We start from the raw sequence: 21,595 nt of genomic DNA, 5'->3' as shown, positions 1-21,595 counted from the left end.
TTTTGATTGGCTTTTATAGACTCCACCCACCTTTCTGAATATTAATCCCAGTCACCCAACGACCAACTGTGCAAAGTTTGAGAACCCTGCCATTAACAGTGTAAGAATGGCTGCAGTTTACATTTTCCAGTGAAATTTGTATTTGTCTCCGCCCCCTTTTTGGTTATAAGAATAAAAAGTAGCCTATACTTTATTCCCGGTAATGTACTATGTTTGTGCCAAATTTCATTCAAATCCGTTCAGCCATTTTTGCGTGATCGAGTAACAAACATCCAAACATCCGAACTTTCCCATTTATTATATTAGTAGGATATACCTCAACAGGCAGCAATAAAAATAAACCACTAAACCTACCACTAAACATAGTTCAATCTAAGTGCGAACAATTTCAATTTTCTCATCGAAAGTGCTATCTTCGATTTGAGAACATTTTTTTGTGAAAATACGAAAATCGTAATTCTTTTACCACAAAACAAGAAAAATCATTTAGTTAGCACGCAAATTAATAAAAAAATGCAAAGAATTCCAAACTTATTATAAAATGATTGCCATTTTTGAAAGTCGAATGTAACATTATTTTTCACGAAAATGAATGCATAAAGAATATCTGCAATTTCCCTCATCACTGATTAACCTCCTTCCTGGCCCCAGGAGTCCCCCATGCAGAATAAATGAGATCCCATGCCTGAAAACCCTTTAGCTAGCCCTAGGCTAGCTAGTACAAGTGCCTGGGCACCCCCGATCCCCCCGTTAATACATTACCAAGCCTGGATCCTGCGATCGCGCAGCCTCCCTGCACAGCTTCAGGTTCTTTATGGGGAGGATCCGGTTTGCGCATGATGTCATGTGCGATCCTCTCCTTAGTGAAGACCGGAGCTGTGCCGATCACTGGATCCAGGCTGGTAAATGTATAAACGGGGGAGCGGCGGGGAGCGGGGGGTGCCGGGCATTTATACTAGCTAGCCTGGTGCTAGCTAAAGGGTTTTCAGGCATGGGATCTCATTTATTATACTGGGGGGGGGCACGAAGGGCCCTTACCTCAACACTATACACACATATACCCCTACACATATATACCCTACACATACTCATACATGCATGTACCTTACATTTAACCACATACTCTGCACACATGTACCATACACTTATTAACACATATAACTTACACAACTATACACATAAACCCTAAAATTACAAACTGTCCAGGCGTATACCCTACACTTACCTTCATGCTATGCAAACACATATACCCTGCACTTACCTGCTTTTTACACATTTCCCCCACACTTACACACTCATTGTACACACATACTTTATACACTTACCCACATGTTCAAGATTTTGCAGATCCCTCTGCATTCACTCTGTTATAATACTAATACACACATTGCTCATCCCTGGACTGTACACTTTTCTATACTCTGTGCTATCCTCTGACATTCACTGTGCCCAACACTCACCAATCTAATAGCAGATTTTGCTACATTCTGTTGTCCTCCAACTTTTACCATGCATTGTAATATTATTACAGCAGGGGCAGCACGGTGGCGTAGTGGTTAGCTCTCTTGCCTTGCAGTGCTGGGTCCCTGGTTCGAATCCCAGCCAGGGCACTATCTGCAAAGAGTTTGTATGTTCTCTCCGTGTCTGCGTGGGTTTCCTCCGGGCACCCCGGTTTCCTCCCACATTCCAAAAACATACGGATAAATTAATTGTCTCCCCCTAAAAAATTGGCCCTAGACTACAGTACTTACACTACATAATATAAACATATGGCAATGGTAGGGATTAGATTGTGAGCTCCTTTGAGGGACAGTTAGCGACAAGACTATATATATATATATATATATATATATATATATATATAATGTACACTGCACAGCGCTGATTAGTATGTCGGCGCTATATAAATACTAAATAATAATAATTATTATTAATAGTAACGCTCAGAATTCTGAGTTTTCTTGAGGTGATTGATTATAGATCAAATACTATCAAAGCCTCTTCAACTACTTTCCCTCAATAGGGGTGGGCTTGTTTGTATTAACAGGTTGCCTTGCCTGAGGCACCAAATAGTTCAGAGACGGCCCTGTTTAAAAGACAGAAAATATGACAGCCTCCATATCTCACTTCAAATCACAATGCTACTAAGTGGCAAGTGCATTCATTATCACAATTGTGGTGTAGAAGGGCTTTCCAATCTCTTTTAGTCCCCTATACTTTCCAACTGGTTGTGGGTCACCATCAGCTTCTTGGGTATTATTCCGTTGTAATTGTGGTGTTGTGAGGAACTGCATTACATAATGCTCTTTCTAAACTAGGCAATGCCTTGTCTCCACCTCAACTTTGAGATATACATCTCTATATCAAGTAGATATGTGCTTGGCACTATATCTAAGCAAACATTATTTATCTGTTGTTCTGAGGGGTTTGTGGTAAAGCATTATAGACAGCAGTGAGATCTGCAAGGAAAAGTCAGCAAAACAGAGGTAAGGAAAGAAAAAGCAAAATCTAGGAAAACGAAGCCTTGGAATATCCTTATTAGTCACTGCATAGACATACCAAAATAATTCTATTTAGTAAAAGTTAATTATGTAACCAATATTGCACGCTTGCAAGGGCAGGGCTCTGTCACCCCTTTTTGTGTCTTGGTATTTGCTATATATTTTATTTGCCATGTTACATTTGTCACTATAATTACCTCCCAATTCTGTATTTTGTACTGGTGTCTTTATTTGATGTATACCATTATCTGTATTATTAAGTCCCTGATGTTTGTTTCTTACTTTGTACAGCGCCATGGAATATGTAGGTGCTTTATAAATCACCCATGCTAATAATTAGACTTGAATGTTACTCTGCAATTAACAAACTAGAAAAAAAAATAACTAGGCTAAATAAAAATGTACAGCAACTAAATGATGTTCTTACAGCAGTGTTCGCTATCTATGCAAATAAGTTAAAAATAGCTTTAGAATTTCCTGCCGCTGAAATGTGTGCTGTCTGGTTTGCAGTGTGTGTTTATCTAGGGTGTTTATTAAAACACTTCTGTTGTCTCTCAGTGTTGCCCCTCTTCCAGGGTTTACTTTGCAACAGTTTCAGTATAAAGTGTAACAATTGTTGATCGTATTGCTGCCAAATATATTATATTGCGTATATATTATCTTACAAGTTAAAGCTAAAAGGAATCAAAATAAACAAACAAGTGGAAAAAAGGTACTCACCTAAGGATAGGGAAGGCTCTAGGTCCTAAAGATCTTTCCTGCACCTTTCATGGTTCACTCGTTCCAGTGGTGGCTCCTTCATTTGAATCCTGCACCGCGGGAGGCTTTGGAAGTCCTCAGGAGTCTTCCAAAGCCCCTTGCCATGGCAGAGAGCAGTATTAGACTGATTGGAGCCAGCGCTAAAATGCAGGGACCGTGAGAGGAGCGGGAAGGCTCTCTGTATGTGCCAATTTGGCACCAGCAATCTTGTCATCCACTGACTTTGGGGCCAGTTGGGAGAACAACAAATAAATATTAACGTTTTGTTCATCCAGCTCCCCTAATATCTCCCTGAATCAAGTACATTGTCTAACCCTAATCCGGGAGTTAGGCAATGTACTTGATTCAGGGATGCACGGAAGCATTGCTAGGGTAACAGACTGTGGGCTTGATTCACAAAACGGTGCTAACCTACTTAGTACGTCTAAAGTCTTTAGACGTGCTAACCAGGGTGCTAAGTAGGTTAGCACTGGATTTCTCAATCAGATCGTGCACAAAGTTTTACGCGCAAAGTCCTATGCGCGCGCTAAGTCCCATAGGCTTTAATGGCCACTTTGTGCGGAGCGCCCTGCGTAAAGTTTTACGTGCATAAAGTTTTGCGCGCGAAAAGCTGGTTTAGACGTTCTAAGGGGGTTTTCACAGGCGTGCTAACAGTTAGCAACGCTTTGTGAATCAAGCCCTGTGTGTTACCCTAGCAACACTCATTACCTAGATAACGCAGGTTGAGCTAATTGAGTAAGGCATGCCGCATAGCCAGTTAAAGTAATGGTAAAATTGCCATGAACTTCCTGCATTGCACTACCCTAGCAATATGCACACATAATAATAATTAGGATGTGCTAATTTCGCAATGCACTTCACCTAAATAACATAAATGCCAACACATCGCAACTTTACCAGTGTTTGCTGAATATGTGTCATTGCATTCAGGCTGGCTTCATTTTGTGAATTTGAGACGGAATTGCAGATCATACAGCTCCAACCTTAAAGCTCCTACTTTAAAGAGGGATTGTCACCCACAAAATCCAATTCCATTTACCCACTGCTATGTGTTTAATATGCAGCCTGCATTGCGAGCACTCCAATCTATTTAGAAATATTTCTGCTGTAATAAATCTTATCTCAGTCAGCCTTGCTCTATTTGGTACATTACCAATAAGAAGGAAGCTTGTCATCATCTCTCCCACATTCCTGCTCCTCACTGATCAGTGCGCTGCTAAAATCTGATCTATGCTGTGCTCTCATGTGTTTACAAAGCAAGCTAGCTATGACAGTGCAGTTCCTAGGAGGGGAAAAAAAGTAAGGGAGGAAATTACATCAAGATTGCCTTCAGTCAGAGGGAATCAAGATGAAAAATGCCAGGAACATAATTCTCTTATTTACTATATAAAATTCACTGAAATCAAAATGTGGACATTACAATACATCTGTTACGTAAGCAGAACAAATCGTTATCTACTTATATATGTGTTTTTCCCCCTGGGATAGTATGACTGTCCTTGCTGCTTTAAAAACTAACTAATTAAAAAAAACTAATTTAGGCTGCTTTTACAGTGGGACGTACAGGTGCACGTTAGAGCAGCCTGTAACGTAGTCCAACTCACACTAATGAAAAATCAATGGGCTGTTCACAGTGCCCACGTTGCGTTACAGTGTAACACTGGACGTTCAAAGAAAGTGCAGCATGCTGTGCGTTATATGTGGTTTTAGCTGCGTTAGACTGTTTACACATTCTCAGTAAAGGAAGAGTCCGCTATTGTTCCTAGCCACATGGCTAATTAATATTCACTGCACTGTAGTGTTGTCCAGATCATGAACAATTCGGATCTTTGGATCTTTTTTGTGAGTCGAATCATCCGGATCATCACAATGAAGGATTCGGTTCACAGTGGATGTCTGGAAGAACTGCAGCTTCTGTGCACAAGCACAATCTTCCTGCTGCATCTCTCCCTTCCCCATTAGCACCCTCAATGTGCCCTCATTCTCCTGCACCTCTCACTCTGCTGCACCCCTGCTTCCTGCTTCCCTAGTAAAATGATTCAAAGATTCGGTTTCAAGATCCGGATCTTTTCAATGATCCAATTTGAATCATCCGAATCATTGAAAAGATCCAGACTTCCCAGGATAGCACCAAGAGCCTCATAATGCGACTCAATCTGACGTCCAACTTCAACACCACCATGTGTTGCGTTAGGGGCACGTTATGCAACCTTAACGTCCCCTAAAACGCAATGTCTTGGTGTGAAAGAGGCCTTAAAAACTAATTTGTCTTGTAGCTGAAATTTCTATTAGAAATGGCAACAAAGCTATCACATTATGCTCTTTCAAGTGGAATTCTAGCGAAAAATATTTTTCAGCCGCACATGAGTTTGGGAAGAGTTGCAGCCAAGTTAACTCCATTTTACCTTTCTCTCTGTCTATTCATAAAAACTCTCTGTTAATGGATGATTTTATAGCTAGCAAATCTGTAAATCAAAGCAAGAAATAGAAGAAGATACAAATGGTATACTGAGTGAGACCGTCATCCTCAGCAAGTTGCTTTTTAGGCATTTTCCTTATTTAGCATTATGGAGAAGTGAAACATCAAATAATCATTTTCTCAGGATGAGGCTTCCCAAACAAACCAGTTGCAATCAGGGATGCTCGAATGTACTCAAATTCGATTTGAGTACATTCGAATTCAGGTCCGGGTCAAATTCGTATTCGGCTGGTTCGAATGGACTCGAATTCGATTCGGGTGGATTCAAATCCGGGTCAGGGGAAAATTCGGCCGTGATCACGAATTCGTGATTCAAAACCCGCTGACTTTAAGGGTTAATTGCAAAGCCCCCTTAAATGCCAGAATCACCAAATGTGCAGGTTATGTTAAGAAGAAAAGTGGGAGCAAGGGGAAACATTTTTCAAAAAGACCTTATACTTTTTGAGAAAATCAATTTTAAAAGTTCAAAGAAAAAAATGATACATTTAAATGCCGGTCAATGACAGATCGTGGGAAATATTTCCCTGCAGTTAATAGCAAAGGCCCCTTACATCCTAGCAACACCAAATTTGTAGGATATGTTAACAAGATAGTGGGAAACAATATTAAAAAAAAAATAAACATTTTTATTTTTGGGGAATGTTCTGAGTGTGGGAAATCTGAAAAAAAAAAGACGTGGGATCCCCCCTCCTGAGCCTCTGTAACCCCTTGTCCCCCATGCAGTCTGGGATAGCCAGAATGCGGAGCCCCAGCCGACTGGGGCTTTGCACCCTGAGCTATACTAGCCCGCATGGTCCATGGTATGGGGGCTCCAGGGGAGAGGGGCGGCTAAGCCTTCCCCTCTCCCCCCGAGCCCTTGTCCAATCCATGGATAAGGGGCTCTTCCCCACCTCCAGTGCCCCAGGAGGAGGTGGGGGCGACAAGTCCTGGGGGGTTCATGGTGGCATCTGGGAGTCCCCTTTAAGAAGGGGACCCAAGATGACCACCCCCCCCCCAGGAGAAATGAGTATAGGGGTACAAAGTACCCCTTACCCATTTCCACAAAGGGTTAAATGAAATAAAAACACAACCACGAGAAAAGTATTTTATTATTCTAAATTAACCATAAATACTTACCTGTACTTTTAAACGCCCATATCCTCAGAAAGGATCCAACATATACAGTATCCTCCAATCTTGCAATCTTCAATTAAGTTGATTGAAGATCTCCCACGGCAATTACCTATACTATACCGTAGAATGTGTCCTGCTGACGCATAGAGCCAGCTCCCGCTGTCCTCCCCGCCTCCTCACCTGTCACCCTCACCTAGCCTGGCACCTGGTGCACCCATGGGTGCACTGGGTGCCAGCCTAGGTGAGGGGTGACAGGTGCAGGCAGGTGGGGAGAGACAGCGGGAGCTGGCGCTATACGTCTGCACAGCCCGCATTCTAAGGTATAGTAACCAGCTCATCAATGAGCCGGTTCTTTTTGTATTAAATCAAATGAATCGGTTCAGAGTAAGTAAACTAGTATGTAGGTAACAACTAACTGTAATCCCTAGTAGTAGTGTAGCAGTCGATAACTAACTCGTGTGACAGTCAGACAGTGACAATAAAAGTCTGTCACACACGGACGCAATAAATAGGGTCGGCAGATGACAGTCACAGATCACAACAGATGCTGGCCTGGCCTAGTGGCCACTGGCCTGTGAAGTAACTATTACACAGTAATGAAGCCTGCGGCACTAAATAAACTCACAGACTATAGCAGTACAAATTTAGTAAACTAGTACGTAGGTAACAACTACTACTAACTATAATCCCTAGCAGCAGTGTATACAGTAGTCGATAACTAACTCGCAGGGGCGCCTCTAGGCATAAGCAGTACAGGCCATTGCCTGGAGTGCCATTGGTCCAGGGGGGCGCCATGTTGGTGGATTAAGCCCCGCCCACAAATTAAGTCCCACCCCCAGACTAAGCCCCACCCCCATGGGTGTTCTAATACTTGCTTCTGCTGCATCTACTTAGCGTAAGTTGCAGGCAGCTGTCACCTCTGTGCCTTGTGCATCCTTCTTTCCCCTTTTGTGCCTACTTTTGTCTCCTTGTGCCTCCTTCAGTCCCTTGTGCCATGCCTGACCCCCTGTTTGTCCTTCTGTCCCTTTTTTGCCTCCTGTCTCATTGTGCCTCCTTCTGTGCCTTGTCCCTTGTGCCTACTTCTGTGCCCCTTTGTGCCTACTTCTGTCCCCCTGTGCCTCCTTATGTCCCCTTTGCCTTTTTTTGTCTTCTTGTGCTACCTCTGCCCCACTGTTCCTCCTCCAGTCCCACTCTGCCTCCTTCTGTCCTCCTGTGCCTCCTTCTGTTTCCATGTGCCTCTTCAGTACCCATGTGCCACTTCTGTTCCCTGCGCCTTCCTCTGTCCCCTTGCACCTCCTTCTGTGCCCCTTTGTGCCTACATTTGTCCCTGTGTGCCTCTTTTAGTCCCCTTCTGCCTCCTTTTGACCCTCTTGCAGTGGGTGCCAGGCCGGCCAAGTGGTCACAAGTGCTGTGCGGGAGGGGACCGCGGTCACCTCCCCACCTGATGTTGTGTCCCCAGGTGTGAACAGGCTTTCAGCGTCTAATCGAAGCCAGTGCACTGCAGCCTTACATTACATGTATTTTCTGGCGAAACACTGCCACATTACAATTATTTCCTGTGGAAAAATTGCCGCATTACGATTATTTCCTGGTGCAACGCTGCCGCATTACGATTATTTTCATGGGGGGGGAGGGGGCCACAGATTTTCTCATCTGGAGTGACAAAATCGCTAGAGGCACCTCTGCTAACTCGTGTGACAGACAGTGAGTGACAATAAAAGTCTGTCACACACGGATGCAATCAATAGGGTCGTGCAGATGACAGTCACAGATCACAACAGATGCTGGCCTGTAAAGTAACTAACACAGTACTGAAGCTAATAAACTCACAGACTAACAGTACAAATTAAGTAAACTAGTACTAGTACACAACTAACTATAATTCCTAACCTACCTATGCTAGTAGGCTAAGGCTACCTAGGCTAGCAGGCCCTAGCCTGCACACAGACCTAATACTAGCCTAGCACAGTATACAGTACACTATACTAGCTGACTGAACTATAACAATCAAAGCACTAACTATAAAACAATATAATCAATGTGTGTAGAATGTGTGTAGGAGGTAAAACGCTGAGTTTAACAGTTGAAAAGCACTTGCTAAGACACGCAGCAGCACTGGAGATGCTCTCAGTACCGCAGAGTCACACAGCAAGGACGGGCTCCCTAAGATGGCCCTCCTCTGATTGGTTGCTTGGGCCTCGGCTGGGGGCCTTCTGATTGGTCCAATGACGTCATCCCCTGGATACTGAAGCCGAATTCGTGATCACACGTTAACATCCGTGATCACGGCCGAATTCGAGAGTGACTATTCGGGTACAGTGGTACTCGGATACCATTTTTCACTATCTGGAACTAATTTGGATCCAGATACCCAGGTATCCGATCTGGGTCGAGTTCAAAATTTTCCAATCCGGATCTGAATCAGATATCCGACCCCAGTATCCGGGATATTCGGACGGATTCGGATATCTGGTGTAAGGAGTGTGGAATTATCTCCGTGGTCAGCGCACAAGAGGTGCGCTGACACTGCGGAAATCCTCCACAAGCGTATAAAATAACAGAACCCAGCTGTGGTGCAAAGCACCTGTAGAGGGAAAGTGAGCACAAAGACAGAATGGATGCGTGTCCACCAATCTAGTCGCCACACGGCGACGGCGAACACACAACAGCGAAAAACCAAGCAAGAACGCAACCGCAAGAATGGCGATTGCCAACAGTGACACAAGACCGAGTACAGACAGAGCATAAGTGTAGAAAGAAAGACACAGCAAACAATGATCAGTACGCCAAGGAAAATAACAAACGCACTCTCTAAGCGCGGTCGGCGCACAAAAAGCGTAACAGCAACAAAACACGCTAATGACGCGGTCTCCGCACGAGAAGCGCAACAGAGACAAAACGCACCAACCCTAACTAACCAATGTAACACGAAAATGAATAGAGAACGTGAACGCTTGCTAAACGGTTACCCCACCGAGCCTACAGCAAGCTAGGGCGAATGCGATCCCAACAGACAGAACGATTTCCTGTCGACCGCCGCTGGTGACAAGACAATCGCAACAGATAAGACAGAATAGGCAGTACAAATTAAACACAAAACTGACTGCACTAAATAGGAGTGCTAGGAGCACTCCCCAAGAATTACTCTAAGATAATCTTAGCAAAGGCTGAGACTCCAGGTAAGTTAGCAGGAACAAACCTCTATGACCAGCAGGGGATCCAGGGAGGAAATGGCATTTATACTGTAAGCCATCAAAGGAAGCAGCTAAGCAATTTGCATGACAAGTGGATGCAAATTCCTCACCAACATAGTAATTCTGAAACTTGCAGAGAGAATACAGGTCTCTTTTCCAGGGACCTGCAGCAATCAGACCTAAACAATGGTCAAAAAGCTGCCTGCCTCATTACATCTGCATAGAAAAAACGGAAGTGCCCTTTACATTGCTTTAAAACGTTTTTAAGGGTAAATGAGGCATGTAGCATCATCATTTTGCAAAGGTGAACACTATTTGATGATGTGGGGACTTAAAATCCCCCCCCAAAAAAAAATGGCTGTCAATTAACATCAGACCTAGGTTCCAGACAGCGGTCGTGCAGCCCACATTGTGTCCAAAGTGCAAAGTGCCACGTGCAAACACGTGCAAAGTGCAAAGTGCGAAGTGCCACGTGCAAACACGTGCCAAGTGCAAACACATGCAAAGTGCCACGTGCAAAGTGCAAAGTGCCATGTGCAAAGTGCAAAGTGCCAATTGCTATGTGAAAATATGTGCAAAGTGCCATGTGCAAAGTGCCAAGTGCAAAGTGCCACGTGCAAAGTGAGAAGCGCCACGTGCAAACATGTGCAAAGTGGCACTTTGCACGTGTTTGCACATGGCACTTTGCACTTTGCACGTGTTTGCACTTTGCACGTGTCACTTTGCACTTTGCACGTGTTTGCACGTGGCACTTTGCACTTTGCAGTTGGTGCTTTGCACGTTGCACTTTGCAAATGTTTGCACGTGGCACTTTTCACTTTGCACGTGTCACTTTGCACTTTGCATGTGTTTGCATGTGGCACTTTGCACTTTGCAGTTGATACTTAGCACGTTGCACTTTGCACTTTGCACGTGTTTGCATGTGGCACTTTGCACTTTGCACGTGTTTGCATGTGGCACTTTGCACGTGTCACTTTGCACTTTGCACGTGTTTGCACGTGGCACTTTGCACTTTGCAGTTGGTACTTTGCACGTTGCACTTTGCACGTGTTTGCACGTGGCACTTTGCACTTGGCACTTTGCATGTGTTTGCAAGTGGCACTTTGCACTTTGCACTTGGCACTTTGCACGTGTTTGCACATGGCACTTTGCACTTGGCACTTTACACGTGGCAGGCAGCAGCTGGCCTGGTGTGTGCACAGAACACACACAGACACATAGCAGCTGCAGCAGCACTGCAGAACACACTCTGATGTCACACTATGAACAATGTAACTATAGTATAGTGATAGTGAAGGGGTTTATCACTGAACAGCTTATCACTGTGTACAGCCCTTGGCCCAGCAGCACTGCAGCACACACTCTAACTGTCACACTATGAGACATCAATCAAGCTAATTAACGACTTAACTATAGAGTAGTGATAGCAGTGAAGGGGTAATCAATGAACATCTTTAGGTTTATAACTGTGTACAGCCCTTTGTAGGGCACCAGCACTGGAGCATGTCTCTCAGTGTGCATTCAGCTAGCCCGGACGATCTGTCTCATCATGGCAGCCCTACTTATTATACAGGGGGGCTGGCCAGTGTTCCTTTCTGTTGGGTGCCAGGGCTTAGGCTGGGAGGCCTCTGATTGGTTCAATGAAGTCAGGTGGTGCTGGCCAGGGTTCCCCTCTGTGATTGGTTGCTAGGGCTTCTGCTGGGAGCCCTCTGATTGTCTCCAGGACGTCATCAGTTACAGTATTTCGGAACCGGATACCTGCAGATATCTGCGGATATCAGGATTATGCGCCCAACTATCCACAGATAGCTATCTGGATTTGGGCCCAGCTATCTGGAATCTGGATCCGGTCGGATAGGCCTAAAAAGTTTGGATATCCGGGTTACATGGATATCCGGAATCCGGATGAGCAGCCCTGTTCGGGTACATTCGACTTCGAATTTGGGAGCAGTATCGCTCTTCGAATTTGAGTTCAGCAATCATGAATATCTACCCGTGATCATGGGTAAATTCGAATTCGCAATCTCTGGCGAGCAACCCTGTTGGTAATGTCAGATTTCTAATACTGTAAGTGACAGCAACATAGTGGAAAGGTAATTTATGGATCATTTTACTCTGGAAGAAATGAACTTCTTATCAGTATGTTGTTTCAGGCAGGGAACACACTTGACTGTTTTCGTGCGGGTTTTCTGCACAGAAAAACTGAGAACTCATGTTAATCAATGGGCTAGTGCACACTTACTGTGTTATTCGCACGCAGAAAAAAAACTGACATTCTGCATGATGATTCTGCACATTTTGGAAGTTTTCTCTATCAATTACATCAGCTGTTGTGAAAAAAACGCGCATGTTTTCCTGCATGGAAACACACTTGGTGTGCAGAAAAAGTATGCAGCAAAACGCGTGCGGAAAACTGAAAGTCAAATGTGTTCCCTGCCTCAAATTTTATGATTTTCGTGACAGTTCCTCTTTAAGCAGGTTAAGACGTAACCTTGTGTATTTTTTTTCATAATGGTAGCCAAGATTGCATCTGTGGATGACAAAAACCATTCTTCTGATGCACATGAATACACATGTTTATACCAACCACTTTTCAATGCCAGAAAACATTTATTATCATATATAAGTAATGACTTTTGATTACCATCATTGTGGGTATCACACTTCTCGTAAAAAAAAAAAAAAAGCTTTGAGAGAGGGGGAAGGGAAGCACATCCAAAGGTAATACTGGAACAGAAGGCTGAATCAAATACAAGTATATTAGAGTAGAATTCCTCAACTCTGTCCTCAAGGCCCACTGACAGTACATGTTTTGCAGAAAACCACAAACATTCACAGGTGGGGTAATTAGTGTCTCAGCAGAGCTGATTATCTATCTCTGTGGAAACATGCACTGCTGGGAGGCTTGAGGACAGGGTTGGGGAACACTGTATTAGAGGATCCTGAGATGATGCCAGTGGTGATTTCTGTACTAAAAGCTTTGTAAATGTGAAATGAAATTCAGCTGAAGCAGCTGATAAGAATCTAGCATGTGTACTGTGGCGCCTGATGCCTCGGCCAGCAATCAGCTGGGTGGATAGATTCAGCTGATCATGGCTGAGAGCATTGTTGTCCCCACTCACTTTGCCCGCTGCGTAACATCACAACCCCACTGGTTGGTCCTCTGCCCCCCTCCTGCATGGCAACAGAATACAAAGCGGGCCTGGAGGAAAAATAGTAATGTCGACTCTGCAATGTTGGGTACTGATCCCGACCTAATATATATATATATATACTCACCTACAGGATTATTAGGAACACCATACTAATTTGACCCCTTTCGTCTTCTGAACTGCCTTAATTCTACGGCAATGGTGGCATTGATTCAACAAGGTGCTGACTAGGGATGCTTGTTCGGATTCTGCTGCAATTTCCGAATTTCTGATTGGTAATTGCATTTTCGCATCGAAATTCGGAAATCGGTAATGCAAGTGCGGTAGGCGGATTTTCGCGGAGATTATGGTGGAAATCACTGAAATTTCCGCCGAATTTAACATCAGTTTTCTCAAAAACTACAAAGTCTTTTTGAAAGATTCTTTGTCCTCTTGTTCCTTCTTTTCTGCTTAACATTTTTATTTTTGAAAATTTGGTGCTTTAGCACCTATGGGGGCTTTGTTATTAATGTCTAGTCGGCATCATACCGCATAGCGGTTCCAATGCGGATTTTCTCGGTAATTTCTGCTGATTTTAACATCGATTTTCTCAAAAACTACAAGGTCTTTTTGAAATATTTTTTTTCCTTGTGTTTCCACTTTTCTGCTTAACATAACCTGAAAATGTGGTGTTTGTACAACCTACGGGGGCTTTGCTATTAACCTGCAAAGTTGGCTGCTGTTGACTAATGAAAAACACCAAATTTTCAGGGACTGTTAAGCAGACAAATGAAAACAAGAGGAAAAAAAATTTCAAAAACACTTTGTAGTTTTTGAGAAAATCGATGGTAAAGTTGGCAGAAATTACCGTGAAAATGATACCGACTTTACAAGTTAATAGCAAAGCCCCATAGGTGCTACAAACACCAAATTTTCAGAGAATGTTGAGCAGACAAGTGGGAACAAGAGGAAAAAAATATTTCAAAAAGACCTTGTAGTTTTTGAGAAAATTAATGTTAAAGTGGGTGGAAATTACCGCAAAAATCGGAAAGCAGAATCGGTAGCGATAGCGGTAATTGGCAATGGCGGAATGCGGATTTTTGGTGGAAACGGAAATTTGCATTGCCGACCATCCCTAGTGCTGAAAGCATTCTTTAGAAATGTTGGCCCATATTGATAGGATAGCATCTTGCAGTTGATGGAGATTTGTGGGATGCACATCCAGGGCAAGAAGGTCCTGTTCCATTACATCCCAAAGATGCTCTATTGGGTTGAGAGCTGGTGACTGTGGGGGCCATTTTAGTACTGTGAACTCATTGTCATGTTCAATAATGATTCAAGCTTTGTGACATGGTGCATTATCCTGCTGGAAGTAGCCATCAGAGGATGGGTACATGGTGGTCATGAAGGGATGGACATGGTCAGAAACAATGCTCAGATAGCCCATGGCATTTAAATGATGCCCAATTGACACTAAGGGGTTTAAAGTGTGCCAAGAAAACATCCCCCACACCATTACACCACCACCAGCCTGCACAGTGGTAAAAAGGCATGTTGGATCAATGTTCTCATTCTGTTTACGCCAAATTCTGACTCTATCGAGACTGATCAGACCAGGCAACATTTTTCCAGTCTTCAACTGTCCAATTTTGGTGAGCCCGTGCTAATTGTAGCCTCTTTTTCCTATTTGTAGTGGAGATGAGTGGTACCCAGTGGGGTCTTCTGCTGTTGCAGCCCATCCGCTTCAAGGTTGTGCATGTTGTGGCTTCACAAACGCTTTGCTGCATACCTTAGTTGTAACGAGTGGTTATTTCCGTCAACATTGCTCTTCTATCAGCTTGAATCAGTCGGCCCATTCTCCTCTGACCTCTAGCATCAACAAGGCATTTTCGCCCGCAGAACTACCGCATACTGAATGTTTTTCCCTTTTCACACCATTCTTTGTAAACCCTAGAAATGGTTGTGCGTGAAAATCCCAGTAAATAATACAATACAATACAATACAATAACATTTATATAGCGCTTTTCTCCCATAGGACTCAAAGCGCTTAGGCTCTCTCAGATTCAGTAATTAGTAGGATGAAGTATTCACACAACAAAAGTTATATTTCTGCAAATGCCAAACTGAACAGGTGGGTTTTCAGTCTGGATTTAAACACGTCCAGGGATGGAGCTGTCCTGATCTGTTGAGGTAAGGAGTTCCAAAACGTAGGGGCAGCATGACAGAAGGCTCTGGGACCAAAAGTTTCCAAGTGGACTCTGGGTATGACTAGATTATTAGAACCTGTTGATCTGAGAATGCGGGGATTGCTACGCAGCTGCAACATATCTTTCATGTATCCAGGGCCTAAATTATTCAGGGATTTAAATGTCAGTAGGCCGATCTTGAATAGGACCCTCCATTCTATAGGTAGCCAGTGAAGGGAGTGCAGGACTGGCATTATGTGGCAGTGACGGGGTTGGTTGGTTAGCAGTCTGGCAGCAGTATTCTGTATCAGCTGTAGTCGGTACAAGACCTTTTTTGGAAGGCCAGTGTAGAGAGCATTGCAGTAGTCCAGTCGGGATGTGATGAAGGCGTGGACTAAGGTTGGCAGATCTTCTGGGGGTATGAGGTGCTTGATTTTTGCAATGTTCTTCAGGTGAAAATAGGATGATTTCACCACAGCAGAGATTTGAGTTTTGAAGTTTAAATCCCAATCAATTAGAACTCCCAGGCTACGCACATGATCAGAGCTGCGCAGATCCGTGCCTCCTATTCCCAGTGGTGAAGACTGCAAGTTAAGTTGTTTTGTTATCATGCTCTGCCCTCCTATCAGAAGGACTTCAGTTTTGTCTGCATTTAGTTTCAGCCAGTTGTCATTCATCCATTGCTGTAGTTCACGTAAGCAGGCGTTTATAGTTAGAGTTGGGTCTGTCACACCAGGCTTGAAGGAAAGATATAGTTGAGTGTCGTCTGCATAGCAGTGGTATGTCAGGCCATGTTTTTGGATTAGTTTTCCCAGCGGTAACATGTAAATCGTGAAAAGCAGGGGAGAGAGGATTGAGCCCTGGGGCACCCCATACCTAAGTGATACAGGGGTGGACAGGAAGGGCCCCATAGACACTTTGCTAAATGAGCAGTGTGAGAGAACGCGGAAAAGCCGCCGCGTGTACTGACAGCAAGGCGGCTGATTCCGCGTCCAACGCGGCGGTCTGCACGCGGAAGCATGCATCTAGTGACATGGCAGAACGCGGAAAAGCCGCCACATGTACTCACAGCAAGGCGGCTGGTTCCGCGTCCAGCGCGGCGGTTTGCACGCAGCAGCATGCAGCTGGTGTGGCTGAGCCTGTTAGTTCACACAGGTTTAGGAATACGCGTGTGCGCGCGCTGAAAGGCAGAACTTTTATGATGGTCAAGGGGGGGATCAGCTGACCAGGCCGGTCAGCTGACCTCAGAGCTGGTAACCATTGGTTGATCACTTTAGGGTGGCGCCAGAGAGCACTGCTCTATATATGGTTACTGCTGGCCACTCTCAAATTGTCTGCCGTTGCGGTCACTACGTGGAAGCACTCAGACCTTAGTCAGATCCAACAGTGTGTTTGAACCAGGAGGACCTGGGAATTCACACTGAGCCAGATTACTTGTGTTATTATTCTGTTATACTTCAGACTAGTTCCAGGGTGTAGAGACCACGGACCCCACACCCAAGACTAGGGAACTTGTGTTATCATTCTGTTATACTTCAGACTAGTTCCAGGATATAGAGACCACGGACCTCACACTCAAGACTAGGGAACTTGTGTTATCATTCTGTTATACATCAGACTAGTTCCAGGGTGTAGAGACCACGGACCTCACACCCAAGACTAGGGAACTTGTGTTATCATTCTGTTATACATCAGACTAGTTCCAGGGTGTAGAGACCACGGACCTCACACCCAAGACTAGGCATTGTTTGATATTTGTTATGACCTGTTGCTTTCCTGACTATCCCTCTGCTTTCTGATTCGGTACCACGCATATCTGATATCACGTTGCCAAACCCTGCCTGACCTGGATACCGAATCAGCCTTCTGTCTTTATACTTTATCTGTCCATGTGTTGCCGACCTGGCTTGCCCGACCTCGAGAGCTATCTCTCTCCACTTAGGAGATAGTCTCCAATATCAGTCAGTGACATCCACCTTCAGGTGTCACTCACTCTCTGGTCCTTCCTACCTTCAGCCTGACTCCACCCCTTGGAGAGTCTCAGGCTGCTGGAAGGTTTCGGTACTCTCCATAGCAGTGTCTTCTGTACTGCTTAGGGTCACCTGTTCATCAGGTGGGTTGCTCAAAGTCATACTGTTACACCAAACACTCACCATATATATATCTAGAGGTGTCCAGAGGTTAGCACTATATCAGTATTATTGTTGATTCTGCAGATCACCCATAATCAGGTATAGATCTGTATTCTTGGTGATACTGCAGATCACCAATAATCAGATTCTCTCTGCGTGCTGACACCAATCGTTACAAGCAGATTGTGAAATACTCAGACCGGCCCATCTGGCACCAACAACCATGCCACGCTCAAAATTGCTTAAATCACCTTTCTTTCCCATTCTGGCGTTCAGTTTGGAGTTCAGGAAATTGTCTTTACCAGGACCACACCTCTAAATGCATTGAAGCAACCAATAGGTTGATTAGATAACTGCATTAATAAGAAATTGGACAGGTGTTCCTAATAATCTTTTTGGTGAGTGTGTATATGTGTGTGTGTGTGTATATATATATATATATATATATATATATATATATATATATTATTTTTAGCATTAGTTGAACACGTGAGTTCAAGTGAACACCAAGGTTATTTAAAAACAGGGGTGAAATAGTTGTTTGTAAGGAAAAACTTGTCCCCTTCTTTAATTGTATTTAAAGGCTGAAATATTAATTTAATAAAGGCTGAAAAGGCCACAGGAAATAGCTGATAGTAGAATATCAGTGACATTACAGATATTCTGCTACTACATTCATGAAGTAAAATATTGGTAATATTTACTGATATTTTGCTAAGACCTAACCTAAGCCTACTCTGACACAGAACCCTCCCTTTATCGATGCCTAATCCTCAATATGGACACCTGCATAAAAATTCTCCAGATCCTCCTGTGTTTGTAGCGTAAAGTATCGCCCTTGGGAAGCAGAAGTAAGGCCAAATGGAAAGTGCCACTTGTATATCATGCCTTTAACATGCAAGAGGGTTCTAAGAGCTCTCCATTGTCGCAGGGTGATCAGGGACGGATCTTGATATAATGCCACTTCTAAGTCATAAAATATTATCTTGTCTTTTCACCTGGTCGGTCTCATGATCTCTTCCTTGAGAGTAAAAGAACCCAGGCAACATATAACATCATGGGGGTTGGAGGGGATTGGGCTTGGGGGGGTCTTAGACTCTCCTCCTATGAGCCTGGGCAAGGTCAATCTCAGTGTCAGGGTCTCGTTCTGGGACTGCACCCCGGCCATGTGTCCTGCCAAATGTTATGTAGACCCCTCGATGCCCGTGATTTAATATTTTACCTGTCCACTGTCTCCTGAGTGTCCACCGTTCGGGGGACAGCGGTAGCGGGGGGTATAAGGACTGCTGCCTATACATGTCTGCTGCTTCTGTTTGTAGAAACTACATAGCCTCAGGTATCCTTTAAGGTTCTGAGCACTATTTCACTTTGCAGTGTGTGATATGCAAGGCCATCAGACAGTGTATAACCAATGAAGTGATGCATGCCTTTGTGCTGTGACATTCAGTCTAATTGAAAAGGTCTGCACTGTACAGGAGAGCAATGCAGGTTCCATATGTTTCTGTGTGCTCAGGCCTTTAATAACGTGTAACAACTGTATAAGAGGGTTTCGGTGATCCTTGTAGCGACCTTGTACTCAAGAATACCTAGGTAAACAGAGAGACCAGGAGCCCAGTGGAGTAGTATTGTTAATAAATGGGAAGTTGTAAGTATATACAGCTGTACTCACAAGAGAGAGTTGCATATTCCTGCAACCACCATATAAGACAGCAAGAAATTAACGGACTCCACACGGTTTTCCAGGTCCTGCCGGAAGCTGAATGGTTGCTCTCCTGGGTTTGTAGTTTTTAGGGGAAAAAACTACCTTCAAAGAACTTTTATCTGGAGGCACCCAAGTGCAAAAATATATATAAGCTTCTAATAGTTAAAATAAAAATGAGAGGTAATCTCTTACCTCTCCTGATGACAAAAACACCAGTAGTACTAGAAAAGTATGTATGCACAGCACAAAATGGACAACGCGTTTCACAGGTACTATAGCCCACTTCCTCAGGTCCATACACAGTGCCTACAACAACAAATATATATGCATGTATAATAATGCCTACTTTAAATTAAGTCTACATACAGCTATAACTGCAAGGTATATGGTGGTAATATCTTAATTGAGTCAGGAAGAAAATGACAACCTTTTCGTTTTTTGGTATTATGGTACAGAGGCTCAAGATCTTGAACTTGATGGGTTTTTTAACCTCCAGTAGCTATCTATGTGGGTATGCATTAGAGCGGGGTGTCAAACTCAAATAGAAAGTGGGCAGAAACTGAGCTTTGGGACCAAGTCGCGGGACAACCTCAATGCCTAGTGGCCACCTATCTCCCTTATAAAGTTCAATAATGTATAATAGCCCCCTCCTTCCCCTATATGATACCATATTCCCTGGTGTCTGGTGGCACTCCTTCCTCCCCTATACAGTTCCCTGGTGTTTAGTGTTCCTCCCTCCCTCATCTATACAGTTCCCTGGTGTTTAGCGGTTTTCCCTTCCTCCCCTATCCAATTCCCTGATGTTTAGTTGTCCACTCTCCTCCCCTATGGAGTTTCCTAGTGTATAGTGGCCCCCTCCTTTCCCTATACAGTTCCCTGGTGTCTAGTGGTCCCCTCCATCTTCAATACAGTTCCCTGGTATCTAGTGCTTTGCCCCTCCCCTAATGGCTTCCCTGGTGATCTAGGGCTTATTCTCCAATATAGGTTCTCATGCAAAGTGGGAAAAACCACCCGAGGGCCAAATCTGATGGCTCCGAGGGCCAGATTTGGCCTGTGGGCCGGAGTTTGACATGTATGCATTAGAGAGTGTTGGCTTTTGGCTGGAGATGACAAGAGGAGGTTATCTTTGTCAGTGTAAGGTTTACAACAGTAGCGCTGAATCAATTGATACTAGTATTCTGCCATTAAAGTTAATTGGCAATTGTGAATCTGATCAGACCCTGCAAAGTTACCTTTTGGTCCACAACATTTCTCAATTTTGCATATTAGTTAGGATTCTAATAATCCATGGGGTGGGCATAATACGAAATGAGCACTTTAGTAAATGTGCTGAATGGTTATTGTGGCATTTATATGTATTATCTTTCTGTTACAGAATCAACATAAGATAACCAAACGGAAATGGTGCACCCATCTTATTTGTCACTTTTTATCGCTTTGTGGTTTTCAGTGGAACTACAGTGCAAGGATACAGTGAATACTGGTAAGTAACTATAGTTAGCAAAATAAAACACCTTAATCGAACACTAGTACCAATGTTGTAGGTAAAATATGACCATTAACACTTGGGTCTGGGTTCTTCCCCACTACCTTCATACCTATCAAATGACACTTTAAGTGTACCTGAGATGAAATGAAAAAAAAACATGCATACCTGGGGCTTCCTCCAGCCCACTTCCACCTGATTGCTCCCTCTGCGCCACCCTCTGCCACCCAGATCTTCCGTAAGGGCTCCTGGTACATGGACATGCACATGCACAGTGCGGCCGTGCGATCCCCAGTCTTGCTCCCATGGCCAGCAGATTTCTGCACCTGCGCAGTACTACTGCACAGGAGCAGAACGCTACCGGCAATGGAAACACGGCGGGGGGAGAGCACAGCCAGGCCATGCATGCGCTGTAAGCACCAACTCCCAAAGCTACTTGGAGCCCTTATGGAAGATCCAGGAGGCAGAGGATGATGCCTAGGGAACTTTCAGGCTGAAGGAAGCTGGAGGAAGCCCCAGGTATGTATATATATATTTTTTTTATCTCAAGTTCTCTTTAAAGGGGAACTGAAGTAAGAGGTATACGGAGGCTGCCATATTTATTTCCTTTTAATCAATACCAGTTGCCTGGCAGCCCTGCTGGTCTATTTCTGTGCAGTAGTATCTGAATAACACCAGAAACAAGCATGCAGCTAGTCTTGTCAGATCTGACTTTAAAGTCTGAAACACCTGATCTGCTGCATGCTTGTTCAGGGGCTATGGCTAATAGTATTAGAGGAAGAGGATCAGCAGGGCTGCCAGGCAACTGGTATTGCTTAAAAGGAAATAAACATGGCAGCCTCCATATACCTCTCTCTTCAGTTCCCCTTTAAGTAGACAGGTTTCACCTACTATAAATGGCCTAGTGCCAC

General features: G+C 44.0%; 1 protein-coding gene across 2 annotated transcripts in view; it reads left to right on the top strand.

The window, feature by feature from the left end:
- Positions 1 to 21,595, top strand: part of LOC137544540 (granulocyte-macrophage colony-stimulating factor receptor subunit alpha-like) — a 289,974-nt gene that overhangs the window by 47,074 nt on the left and 221,305 nt on the right. For both annotated transcript variants that reach the window (XM_068265636.1, XM_068265635.1), the window contains one exon: positions 20,574 to 20,681. In XM_068265636.1, the coding sequence (XP_068121737.1) occupies positions 20,600 to 20,681 (82 nt within the window). In that variant the 5' untranslated portion in view covers positions 20,574 to 20,599. The remainder of the gene's footprint in view (positions 1 to 20,573; positions 20,682 to 21,595) is intronic.

This window comes from Hyperolius riggenbachi, chromosome 2 (genome assembly GCF_040937935.1).
Source record: "Hyperolius riggenbachi isolate aHypRig1 chromosome 2, aHypRig1.pri, whole genome shotgun sequence".
Classification (NCBI taxonomy): Eukaryota; Metazoa; Chordata; class Amphibia; order Anura; family Hyperoliidae; genus Hyperolius; species Hyperolius riggenbachi.
This window is presented reverse-complemented; position numbering and strand designations above follow the sequence as displayed.